At 36.7% G+C, this 13,920-nt stretch overlaps 1 protein-coding gene across 4 annotated transcripts; it reads left to right on the plus strand.

Moving 5' to 3' along the window:
* LOC138329034 (uncharacterized) lies at positions 1–11,848 on the plus strand. 4 transcript variants are annotated; one of them, XM_069275731.1, is made up of 4 exons: positions 1–531; positions 721–890; positions 10,158–10,250; positions 11,101–11,848. In XM_069275731.1, exons 2-4 carry the CDS (start codon positions 879–881, stop codon positions 11,257–11,259), a joined length of 264 nt encoding a protein of 87 aa, XP_069131832.1. In that variant the 5' UTR covers positions 1–531; positions 721–878; the 3' UTR covers positions 11,260–11,848. The 4 variants fall into 4 exon arrangements, 3 of the variants coding, with proteins under 3 accessions (XP_069131832.1, XP_069131833.1, XP_069131831.1); XR_011209393.1 differs by lacking the exon at positions 721–890; XM_069275732.1 differs by lacking the exons at positions 1–531; positions 721–890 and adding an exon at positions 1,255–1,281.
* Positions 11,849–13,920: the final 2,072 nt, after the last annotated feature.

A 13,920-nucleotide genomic window follows, 5' to 3' on the forward strand; every position in this document is an offset into this window, starting at 1 on the left:
TTTTGCCCGAGATCAGTTTTAGATTCAAAGATTTGTTTTATATTGATGAAAACGAAAGGAATCGCTTCTAGTTTTTTCCTTTTCATAGATGCATTATAATGTTAGACAAAAACTTTTTAAAATCAGTTTATTGTTTTCTTTCCTTATTTCCGTCAATATCACGGGCATATAACATACAACATAATTATGGTGTCGTGTCCATACTATTGTTAAATATGTCAATGGAATCTTTAAATAGTCTTACATTAACCACCGCTTCTATTGACGTGTCAGTTGTGACACAGTCTTTGGATATAACGAGCCCCTGTGGTCTCGGTCAGTACTATATCATTAGCTATGCACGGACTCGCGCACGTGCTCCAAACAGGTAGAAGTCGTGCTCGTCGAGTGTTGTAATGGTAATATCTTCAGTAACAATTCCAATCAAACAAAGGAGCTACGCTGTATACATACGATAATAGATTGTTACATGTAGCTTCATTTGGTACCAAAGTGGTGGCTGGGATCAAGTGTTGATGTACATGCACACAGGTATGTGGATTTGGAGATATTATTCTTTACATGTTTATGTTCACCGTTAGGCATATTGATCACTGGTTCGATATTCATAAATGTACAATGTTACACATACTTCATTCTGTATGATACGGGGTTACCTAAACGATAATGGTTGCCAGCATAATCGGTATTAATTCTAAAATGAGCATGAAAATGATGTAGATACACGGGAGTACCAGAGTCTATGGTGGCTACATATGTGGATACACGTGAGTACCAGAGTCTATGGTGGCTACATATTCAGTATCAATTCTAAAATGAGCATGGAATGATGTGGATACACGGGAGTACCAGAGTCTATGGTGCCAACATAATGTTGTATGTGGATACACGTGAGTGCCAAATCTATGGTGGGTACGTAATGTTGTATGTTGATGGACGTGAGTACCAGAGTCTATGGTGGGTACATAATGTTGTATGTGGATGCACGTGAGTACCAGAGTCTATGGTGGCTACATAATGTTGTATGTGGATGAAGGGGAGTACCAGAGTCTATGGTGGTTACATAATGTTGTATGTGGATGGACGGGAGTACCAGAGTCTATGGTGGCTACATAATGTTGTATGTGGATGGATGGGAGTACCAGAGTCTATGGTGGCTACATAATGTTGTATGTGGATGGACGGGAGTACCAGAGTCTATGGTGGCTACATAATGTTGTATGTGGATGGACGGGAGTACCAGAGTCTATGGTGGCTACATAATGTTGTATGTGGATACACGTGAGTACCAGAGTCTATGGTGGGTACATAATGTTGTATGTGGATGGACGGGAGTACCAGAGTCTATGGTGGGTACATAATGTTGTATGTGGATGGACGGGAGTACCAGAGTCTATGGTGGCTACATAATGTTGTATGTGGATGGACGGGAGTACCAGAGTCTATGGTGGCTACATAATGTTGTATGTGGATGGACGGGAGTACCAGAGTCTATGGTGGCTACATAATGTTGTATGTGGATGGACGGGAGTACCAGAGTCTATGGTGGCTACATAATGTTGTATGTGGATGGACGGGAGTACCAGAGTCTATGGGCTACATAATGTTGTATGTGGATGCACGTGAGTACCAGAGTCTATGGTGGCTACATAATGTTGTATGTGGATGGACGGGAGTACCAGAGTCTATGGTGGGTACATAATGTTGTATGTGGATGGACGGGAGTACCAGAGTCTATGGTGGCTACATAATGTTGTATGTGGATGGACGGGAGTACCAGAGTCTATGATGGCTACATACTGTTGTATGTGGATACACGTGAGTACCAGAGTCTATGGTGGCTACATAATGTTGTATGGATTAAATTTCTCCTTACACATTACACCTTACGTAGACACAAATGATTGTTTTTTTGTGTTTGCTGAATTTTTTAACTTATATATAGTGTAATAACACCGTTCTCGGTGTTTATATCTTGAAATGTTGACCAAACTTTTGCTGTCAGTTAGCGACATGGTAACTCATATCGCAAGATTCGATCAGAAATTATATTAATCTTCCTATTGGATCAAGTGGAACTTTCCGTTGCAATGAGTAACCAATCATTTCTTTAAAAGAAATCCTCAGAGATGATATTTACACCACAAAATTGATCAAAGTTCTGTTTAAAAGTTTGTACAATTCGTCTTCCTTAGATATATGTATATATACAAATACAATTTTAAACGACTTTATCCATTTTCATTTCACAGAATCCTGCATTTGCGTTAAAAAATTATCCCTCAAATACAGGAGTGTTACTCAAATGCAGGACTATCTCGTATATACGGGAGTGTCCCCAACCTGTCTAATACTCCATGTTTCTCTATACCATGTACATTATAAAGAGATAGAATTAACTTTGATGTTTGAAGGCACGGGTAAGAGAAAAATAAATTGAATTGAATCAAATCGCTTTTAATTACAAGATACATTAAACTTTATTTAGTGTCGCATACTCGCATACACATGTATATATAATCACAGGCGTTTGGCTCTATTGACAATTCTCTCTATATAGCTATTTACGCCTGTGGTTTGATTGTACAATGTTAACTTTGGCGCTGTATCCCTATTTCCATGGCATACAGTTTATGCATAATTCATTGAGTAAACCTAGTCAAAGTCATATTGATTAAAACATAAGCGAAAGAATAAAAATCAGAAAGTAACTTATGTGGACTCCACGAGCCCCATGTTTAATGATAATCTAAATAATCGTTTGTTTGAGTCATAGTTATCAACCGTTTAAATATATTTGGAAATAACCTAGTGCCCTCCATCCTCGATACTTCAGGGGTTACTAGCTTTCATTTTCGTGAATACATATTAAAACGATTGTGATAGTAACCCCTGGTTATCGAGGATGTTTGTCCTTAAACAATTTTAACTAGATTTTGATACGTCCTACATGCAATATAAATCACAGGGATCTGTGAATAAGTTACAGATTATATAATCATGGACCAACCAGAGTGACCTAAGACCATTTTTAGACGTTTTAGAGGTCTAGATAAAAAAACGATACAATTCATATTCTACATGGTACTATGTACGACCTCTAAAATGTCTAAAAATGGTCTTAGGGCACTCTGGTGGGTCCATGATTATATAATCTGTAACTAATTCTCAGATCCCTGTGAAATAAATGTAAGTAGACTCATGAACTACGAGCGTGAATTGGTGGGATGATCACTGTTCAGTTGTCGATATGTGCCCTTGCACGATTATGCTGGTCACGTGACAGAAAGGAAGACAATCATTGGTTCACATTTCGAATTTCAATTCAAATCTCTGCCCATTTCTCAGAGATACTCTTGACCATACGCACGCATTTTGCATCGACCCGAGATATGGAGTCTTTCACCGCTGTTTTCATTGCCATGGAATTGATTTTCCACTGCATAAGCAATGCTATTGTTCGCGGAAAGGTATGTAACCTAAGTTTTTATTGTATGAACAAGAAAATCATGGGAATAGACACAAGTTCTTACAACTTCTCTAATAACATGACATAGTTATATTTTATAGTAAAGACGAGTGTCCTTAAACTATATTAAGACGTTCATTAGGGATACGGGGCCATTTTAGGGGTCTAAAGTTGCTCTCTGAATAAACACGCGGGCAAAGATTGAAAAAAAAATTCTGGGGTTGATAAAAATATCCCTGGGTTAAAATCTCAGATTTTGAGTTTACTCTTTGCTCCAGTCGAAACAATACTTGGTAAACATGAGCAGACGATTTAATCAGATGAATTGGTAGCATGTTTGGATGAAGGGCTACATCAAGTTATCAAATGGATGACCTTAACCTAGTCCGCTAAACCTGCCTTTATTATAAGGCTTTTTTTTGCCTATAAAATATTAAATTAAGCAAAAAAATAAATAAAAAAGCCTAATAATATAGACAGGTTTAGCGGACTAAACTTAACCTTCATCGAAGGTCACAAGAGTAAAACAGACAAATAATATTCAGTGGCGTAGGAAGATGAAACGTAATGGGGGGGGGGGGGGGTCAAAGGTCCTCAATATTTTGTAAACCCCCCCCCCCCCCCCCCCCCGCCGCTGCACCTTCAGGAGGAGATTAATTCAACTCCCAACCATATATGCTTTATGTACATTTTTCATATATATATAGACAGTGCCGTCGCTAAAAGGACATTAATGAATACGCAAATTGGCCAAATTAGCGTGTGAGCGCCGAAGGCGCGAGATTTTGGTGTGTTAGGGGTCTGAGTGACCCTCGGGAAAAAATATTGTAATTTAGAATGGCTGAGATGAGTTTTACAATGTATTTTGATGATTTTGCGAGCGCCCGAAAGCGCGAGATTTTGGTGTTCGGGGGGTCCGGGGCCTCTCCCGGGAAAAATATTACGATTTAGAATAGCTTAAATGAGTTTTGATGAATTTGCGAGCGCCCGAAAGCGCGAGATTTTTGTGTTTGGAGGTTGGGGGGGTCTCCCCTGGCAAATAATTATGTTTTAGAATGGCTTAGATGAGTTTTACGATGCATTTTGATGAATTTGAGAGCGCCCAAAGACGCGAGAATTTGGTTTTAGGGGGGTTCCGGGGGTCTCCCCCGGAAAAAAATTACCATTTAGAATGGCTGAGATGAGTTTTACGATGTATTTTAATGATTATAAAGCGTTCTTAACATGGTAATTTTTCGATTTAAAGCTACCTACATTTAGAAATGATAATTGTGTCGTCATAAAATTATGCAAACCTACTCGATCTGAATATACCGGCTTCACACCATCGGCACATTGTTGTGTAACATAAAAAACTAATTGTCTCGCTAAGACAAATAAACAAATTGATTTTTTAAGAGACATTTTTTAAATAGTACATAGAATCCCTTGATGGACATTTTTAGTCTAGTTCGTTTGTATTGAATTTTTACTATTTAAGGTTTGACATTATGTGCTTGAACGTTTTTGGAAATGCGCCTCGCAGCGGAAAATTTTCTAGAAGTATGAAAAATGTGCAGGAGGACCCTTTTTTCTTTCAAATAAGCATTTTTTGAAAATTTCAGTCGGCGAAAATGGGGGGGGGGGGCAAAAAGACATGTTTGGCCCCCCCCCGTCCTGGGGAACGGGGGGACCGCCCCCCCCCCCTGCCCCCCCCCCCCCGCTTCCTGATATTTTAGTAATTTCCCAGTCAGTAATATTTAAGTACTATAGGCTAGTACCTCTATAGACGCCACAATGGTATCGGTTCGTTTCGGTAACAAGCTTTTAAAAGTCGTTTCGGTCACATATAGCAGAAGTCGTTTATTGTACGGTCGTTTCGGGACACATAGAAAAGTCCTTTCGGTACTTTTATGTGAAAAATAAAACACACGGTGGCTTTCAATTCGATTTACTAACTGTTTTTCAAAATTGTGGTTCGCAGGGGAAATTAAAGAGTGCCTCCTGAAATTACTATGGGCAGTAAACGAACCCATTCATAAATCACACTTTTCTTAGATCTGAATACAATTAAGGGGGATAACTCGCACAGGATTTTTGTCTCTTCCATATATGGTAATTTAGTCGACCAGCTGATAATCTTTACACTATAAAAATAAGGACAATTTTTCAATTCCAAATTATTTACTTTCTACTGCAACAAAATCTCCTTTCCTCGACTTAGATGATAGTTAAATTACTACCGTTTTCTTCTTTTGAACGATATCTCTATAATTTCCCAACCTACAGTGTGTTTCTACTAGTCTACCATGTTATATATACGTACAGGACATCAGTGTAGTTCTCCCAGAGATGACATTTTTTGGTATAAATTTGACACTAGACTGTACTTGTGTTTTAACTGTAGCAACATTGTGAAAATGCTAACCATTTCTTTCTTGAATCTTGGAATGATACTACTGTCCATGCTGATGTGGCCCAAGTTTTTAATGACCTAGACATAGAAGTAAATTTATATTTGTTACTTTATGGAAATGAAAACTTGACTTTGGAAATAAATTGTTATTTATTTGAATTTGTGCAGTCATTTACAAAGCCCAGTAGAATTTTTTAACCATTATAATTGTTAATTGTATATCTTGTAATTATGTAAATAATATGTTAAATTCAACTTATACAAATGTACTTACAGTGTATATATGTAATAATTGAATGCCATCACTTGTACATAATGTTGACTAAAGAAGGCTTCATAAGTTAAAATAACATATGCCTAATCCATTTTTATTTATCTTAAGACAATAAACTACAGTGTATATGAATGTAAGCTAACCTTTATATCTACATAATTATCCCTTAGTGCACTAGTAGTGCACAATATTTAAACTACAGGTAAACTTACTAGTGGCACAAAAAACATACAGGTAATGGTCGGCTCACCTTTGAATTTCTGGTAGTTACATGAAGTCTAGAGTCTAGATTGTATTTGGTTAATTGCTCAGGACAAAACCAGCGAGAGTGTTGATAATTAATTCTATTAAGAAGCTACCTACTGTTATCATATACTGCAGACTCTATCTGTAAAAGAAATAATTATATCTAGGGAAAGTTCTCAAAAATAAATTTAATTAAATAAATAAATGAATAATTCAGTCGTATTTTCAAACTTTCGTTTTGTTGATAAAGTTTTATTATCAGTATGATTTCATTAATTTAGCTTTAATACATTTATTTAGCACATGTTTGGTACGTGCAACATGTACATCTTTCCACATTGGTATATCAGAAAGTAATAAATAATATACCTTAAATAACAACTTGAGAGTGATCTCCCTTTGTCTATAATTCCAATATTGCCATTCTGTCATTAGGAACTATTAATGATACTTGAGATATCTTTAATTTAAATAAAGATATCTTTTATTGAATAAGAGATATCTTTATTTGAATTAGAGAAAAATTTATTTAAAAATCATGATGAGTCTAATTAAACACAAAATAGAGATATCTCTTACTAAAAAAAGATATATCAAATTTCAATTAAAGATATCTCTAATTTTTGTACTATTTCGATTTGCCTGGAATCGGTTTCAATATGTAGTTCAAATCAGATTCTAAATTTTTAAAGTGAAAAATACCATAATGATGAGAAAAAAAATTTTTTGTGACTTTCACATTTTCTAAAAAAATCAGTGAGAGTTATCTCCCTTTTTTCACTGGTCAGCAAGGATCCGTTTTAGGTCCAAGTTCATTTTTGTTGTATTTTTTAAGTTGTAGATCATACTGTTACAAGTGACATAAAACTAATTTGAGGTCATTTTTTTTGGCAACTTTTGCAGAACAGGAGTCAAGATGGCTGTCATGGCATGCAATTGGTCAAAATTGAACAAAAAGGAACTGGGTTGAGAACAAAAATCTAATACAATTATAGACATTGTTGTGCCTAATATATACTTTCAAAAAGCATTTTTCTTCTGGGAAATAAAATACAATGTCACATCATCATTCAGGGGAGGTGACTCTTACTTGTCAAATTAGGCTCTGTGGAGATTGGAGGAACTTTTTGTGACAGCACCAGTCACAATTAGATCTTGTTGATTTGTGTTTCAATATTAATCTTCGCACAGAGCACGTGAAAATGAGTCATTATCAGAAATATTCCAAATCCAACAAAGAAAACTCAAAAACTCACTAGGGAATTAGGGAATTCATTAGGAAATGATCATTGTATATCAAAAATAACATTGGTAATTATTGATAAGCTCCCAATTAGTTACTATGACAGAAACATATATTTAGATAACATGTCAAGTTCAAATGTCCATGGTGTTACCATACTTAAATACCATTATCTCCTGTTTTAAAATCTATCAATGTAAATAATAACTGTTCATTTCATTTTAAACTAAGCCAAAGTAATAGTTCATGATAAATTATATTATTTTAATATGCATACTCCGTTATCAGTTGACAAATGATATATCTCACCAGTCAACATACTGTACTTTTATAGCATAGTCGTCTGCCGTCCCCCTTGCGCCTTGGGCCATCAGCCGTACGTTAACTTTTCGCGTTTTGAACTTCTTCTAAAGTTCTACCAGTGCGATATAGCTGAAACTTGTATGAAATGATCCTGACATGGTCACAACCAAGTGTTGTCATTTTTCGAGTCAATCCGAATTCCAAGATTGCCACCACAGCCGCCATCTTGATAACACATTTTGAAGTTCTTCTCAAGTTCTACTGGTGCAATTTAGCTGAAACTTGCATGAAATGATCCTGACATGGTCCCGACCAAGTGTTATTTTTCGAGTCCCAATCTGAATTCCAAGATGGCCACCATAGCCACCATCTTGATAACACATTTTGAAGTTCTTCTCAAGTTCTACTGGTGCAATTTAGCTAAAATTTGCATGAAATGATCCTGACATGGTCCCGACCAAGTGTTATTTTTCGGGTCGATCCAAATTCCAAGATGGCTGGCAAAGCCACCATCTTAAAAGCAGATTTTGAACTTTTTAAAGTTAAACTGGTGCAATTTGGCTGAAACTTGCCTGAATTGATCATGATATGATCTTGACAAAGTGTTACATCTCTGGCATTGATCCCAAATCGAAGATGGCACCATGACTTTTGCCATTGAAGTCAGATGACCGTTAAGGCCCATGGGCTTCTTGTTGTTTGTTATCATCTTAAACTTCTTATTTTGCAGTATTTTTGTCCTGGATAACACTTTGGACATTGATTGTTAACCGCTGAGAAAGGTAACACAACAGACATTTGTCCATGGTGTTAACCGATTGAAAAGTTTTGTATTGTACTTGATCATCATAATGACATTCATTAGAGATAAAAATGAACTAAATAGAGAAAATACTATGATTTCAAAGAGTTTGGGAAAATAGCAGTATTGTCCTTGTCTGTGGTGTTACTATGTTTTTCCATACTGTTACCAAAACTAAATGTGGTTGTACTGTTGCCGATTGTATTTGTGATTCATTATTTTGAAATGTATTTTATCTATGAAGATATATACATCAAATATTATAACAATTACATGAAAAGGTGTCTTAAATTTCTTCTTGTGTGACTTTTATTTTTTTAATTTGTTGGTGTTGTTACTATTTTTATTTGGTATACGTAACACCAAGGACAGTAACACCACAGAAGTTTTCTTCATTTTTTAAAGATTTTCATTTCTACTCTTCATCATAGTACAAACTGTAACATCTCAATTTGAACTAACTAGTAATTTCCTTTAAATACAACATATGGTTGCATGTGTATCCGAGATAAGCTAATCGTTTGGAATGATGCACGTGTATCAAGTTCCGTGCTTTATATAGGGGGATGGTCAGTGAAGGTAACTAAGCAAAGCAAAAAGAAAAATGGCAGCCACTTCCTTGGATACCACACTGTCATAACTGGGGAATGTCTCAGACGTAATTTTTGAAAAAAAAAATTCATTATTTTTTTATTAATTTGAAATGCATGCTTTGTAACTTGCATTGTTAGGTTTAAGTATGAATTTGGGTAATATCTCTGGTGACAAGCCCATGTACTGTGGTTGACCTACTTTGAATTGAAAACAAAACTTCAACATAGTTGTTATTTTCAAAACAAAGTACATTAAATGTTAGTATCTTGGTAAAGTCAGCTTTAAGCATCATACATTAACCTTTTGCTATTAAAATATTTCTAAAAAGACAATATATAGAGAAGACAGCAATTTGGAACTTTTCTGAGAATGACTCAAATACAGATGTCTTAAATTCAAATTGAGATACCTATATTTCAAATATTCTCTAATTCAATTAAAGATATCTATATTTTAATTTTTATTTAAAATTCTATTTTTAATTTGACAAGAATTGAAATAGACCTGGCCCGATAATAATGTCTAAGTCTGGTGTCAGGGCCAGAGTATCTCGGGCTTCTGTGTATATGAATGATAGTGATATTCTACCCTCTGGATCACAAAATATAATGCATTATAATGTAAACATTTAAAATAAAATATGACCCTAGGGTAGATTATCCCCAACTCTCTATTCACTTACCGGGTAGTCTTCTCTTACTAAAATCAATTAATCTTATCCACATGAAGGTACCTGATCAATTTGTTAGATCAGATTCCTACTTAAATAATTGCAGAATATCGAGAGTTGTTTATTTGTTTACTGAACTTCTGTTGCTCTTGTTCTTGTAGGCTGTGTCCTTCCGTGGCCTTAGCTTGGTGAGCCGAGCAGCAACATCGCTTGCTGTTGCGGTTAGCCAACGTCTGTCTCTGTCGGAGGCCGTGGTAAGATGTTACATTTTAACGCTTCAAGTGTAGAATACGTTATTCTCTACTGTGAAAAAAGTTCTCTCTGAGCTGTAATATTGTAGCTCGAAAGACTTCTAGACAGAAAGCATACATGCTGTCAGGCTGGGTACATACATGTACATTACCATATACAGTTTTCTCTGTGCAATTGAAACTCTAAGACCAATACAATTAACATGTCCTTATTACATGTATCACTCCATTCGATAAGGATCTGGCAACATCCCATTAGGGCCACGTTCTGGTAACCATTCGAATTGTCCAGTCAAATTGCTGCTTCCCGAATCTAGGAAGAGAATTTTCTATATTGCTATGTAACGGAGTGATTTTAAGAATCTCTATTTTAATTTAAGATTTATTTAACACCAATCTGATATTATTGTAATGTAGGCAATCAATTGGATTCATGTTTAAAATATAACACAATTTTCATGTTTGGGGAATTTATTTGGAGTCAGGTTTTCTTAGAAATTGTCATAATATATATGTACTGTAAAAATAACGCCAATCGAGGTATGATAGAAATGATACCCTTTCATATACACTAGCTACTGTATGGATACATGAAGAATAGGGATATTCTAAACTCGGGATCACAAGATATCTGTATTGTTATACAATGGGATATGCAAATAAATAAAAATTTTATTTTTTGCCTTCCATATCCTTCATGCCTACATATTCAAATAGGGATATCAGTAACCATGTGCACATAAACATATCTGATCATTGCTTAGGCCAGATTCTCACTTGAATATAGCTCTACTGAATATTGTGTATTATGCACCTTTATTTGTTTACTGAAATGCAGCTTGTGTTCTTGCAGGTTGTGTACTTCACCGCTTCGTTTGACTGCAGAGGAGAGGATAGCCCTAGCCTTGCAGACGATGAGCCAGCTGTACCACCCGCTCCCGCCCCTGTGTCTGTCCGAAGATCTGGCCGTGTGAGGAGGGCACCAGCCTGGCACAAGGATTATGTCATGTGATGTCAAAATCAAATGTGCTGTAATATCCTTGTAAAGTCCATGGACTGTTGTTGCTTGAGGATGTGGTAACCCCTCAATAATCGTCCCAACCCCAATCCCTCACCCAAAAAATGTACTCTCTTTGACTGAAACACGTGCAGTGATACAACTATGAGGTTGTTTAAGGTTTTGAGCGATTATCCAGAAACTTGAAACTTGACAGGCATACTCGTTGGAGTGTGCATAAAGGGTTTTCGAGATAGAAATTTCAAGATGGCTGCCAAGGTCCACTTTTATAAATTGGTAAATGGGGTTTAAAGGGATGCCGATCAGCATGCCTATATTTTCGGATCGATTGGCCGCCAAGGTGATATACGGAGGCCTCTGATTGGTTGAAATTTTATACGTGTACATTGCTGAAAAAAGACTAAAATTGGCACTTAAGGTTTTGAGGGACAATGAACACATGCAGTAATACAACTGTGGTGTTATTTGAGGTACATACATTGTGTATGCAATGGTTCCCATTACAACTTGTGTTCAATGCTATAATTTTGACTCAACTGAAGTGTACAGAAAGTAGTCAATAGGTGTTTTTTTTTTTTTTTTTGTCCCTGTCCCTAACAATACTCACATTACCCTGCCCAAATACCCTAGCACAAACACAGCACGCAATCATCTTTAACATTCTAACCACTACTTTCTACATGTACACTCACAGTTGACGTATTCAAAAACATTGTAAAGAATTGATTTGATTAGTTTTATGTCTTATTAACAGCCAGGGTCATTTATGTACATGCCAGGGTCAAAGGTGGAAAGAAATCGCTGACCAGAGGTCAGAACCTGGCAACTGCCCCAAAATTGAATGGAACCTAATTAATGGTCATCGAAAATCTTGGCACCAGTGACATGGGAAAGATATAAATAAAAAAGTTTTTCAAATTGGTGACTTTTGCGCCCATCCTTGAAATTCAAAATGTGTTTTTAAGAACACTTGGTTGGGAACATATTAGGATTATTTCAGACATATTTTAGCTTAATTGTATTGATAGAACTTGAGAAGAAGTTCAGAGTTTGCTTATAAAATGGTGGTCATTTAAGATATGTTCCATTTGCCATTCCAATTCCCTGCTTTGCCTCACCCCGCCCCGCCCCACCCCATTAAAGGAAATTTGATATCCTTAAATAATTAACCGCCCCCTCCCCCCACTTAAGGAAATGTGATATCCTTAAATAATTACCCTCTCCGCCCCACTTAAGGAAATGTGATATCCTTAGATAATTACCCCCGCCCTGCATCACCCTGCCCCGCCCCGCCCCGCCCCCCTTAAGGAAATGTATTATCCTTAAATAATTAACCGCCCCCCCCCCCCCCCCACTTAAGGAAATGTGATATCCTTAAATAATTACCCTCCCCCGCCCCACTTAAGGAAATGTGATATCCTTAAATAATTACCTGCCCCGCCCCCGCCCCCCCGCCCCGCCCCCCCCCGCCCCGCCCCGCCCCGCCCCGCCCCGCCCCGCCCCGGCCCCGCCCCGCCCCGCCCCGCCCCGCCCCGCCCCGCCCCGCCCCGCCCCGCCCCGCCCCGCCCGCCCGCCCCGCCCCGCCCCGCCCCGCCCCGCCCCGCCGCGCCCCGCCCTGCCACCACGTGCCAGCCCATCTAAATCCAGGACGGCAGGTAGAGACAGAATTTGTAGAATTAAATTCTATATAAAACAGGAGTGAAAGGAAGTATAAAAGTGCAGCATGTATTTAAATACATGATGAAAGAGAGAAAGAAAGAAAAGAAAGAAAGAAAGAAAGAAAGAAAGAAAGAAAGAAAGAAAGAAAGAAAGAGAAAGAAAGAAGAAAGAAACAAGAAAGAAACAAGAAAGAAAGTAGGAAAGAAAGAAAGAAAGAGAGAAAGAAAGTCTCTAGTGTGATGAATGAAAGCCCCCCTGCGAGGGGACATCTGTTTATATTTAAAAGGCTGACCCCAAGGCCCCAACCTTGGCAGTCTTCAAATGTTCTGGGGTATTAAAAAAATTTATGAAAAAAAGAAAAAACCAAAAAAAAAAAAAAAAAAAAAAAAAAAAAAAAAAAAAAAAAAAAAAAAAAAAAAAAAAAAAAAAAAAAAAAAAAAAAAAAAAAAAAAAAAAAAAAAAGAGAGAAAAAAAATGTTAATAAAAAAATTAGCATGTAATAATTGTTTCAAATATTTTCATATTTTCAGGATAGTGATACCATGAAGATAGTGACAGTGACACCCGATAGCAGACGTTCCATGATAGCGACCATTAGTAATTAGCAGAGCTTAATTAAGGTATATTCCCTATAAAACTATACCTTTACCAAAATTGTAAAATTAATTACAGTTCTATTGCAAATGTGCATGTTTTGCAAACCATCATAAGATAGTTGCTGTTTAATTTGCTTTTCATCTGTGGTCAAGCGTTGGTCAGTCCTTTTGTCATTAACAATTATGGTTAATGTTATGACGAACAGAGCTCCATTCAGGTAAATTTACTATTAAAACTCAAAGGAAAAGAATATTTGAATTGTGAAATTAAACTGCAGTGATATTGCCAATGTGTCTAATTGTCCCCCTCCCTTACCCTCTTCAATCCCAACCAAATCCATTCCACTCCACACTATGATGGTTGGAAATGAAAGTTGTGGTAAAATGAAATGTTTGACAA

Source organism: Argopecten irradians, chromosome 8 (assembly GCF_041381155.1).
Source record: "Argopecten irradians isolate NY chromosome 8, Ai_NY, whole genome shotgun sequence".
NCBI lineage: Eukaryota > Metazoa > Mollusca > Bivalvia > Pectinida > Pectinidae > Argopecten > Argopecten irradians.

Coding starts and splice junctions, on each gene's coding strand:
- LOC138329034 (XM_069275730.1), top strand. CDS start 3,393: ATGGAGTCTTTCACCGCTGTTTTCATTGCCATGGAATTGATTTTCCAC. Junction 3,471..10,157: donor ATGCTATTGTTCGCGGAAAG/GTATGTAACCTA, acceptor TTGTTCTTGTAG/GCTGTGTCCTTCCGTGGCCT. Junction 10,251..11,100: donor TGTCTCTGTCGGAGGCCGTG/GTAAGATGTTAC, acceptor GTGTTCTTGCAG/GTTGTGTACTTCACCGCTTC.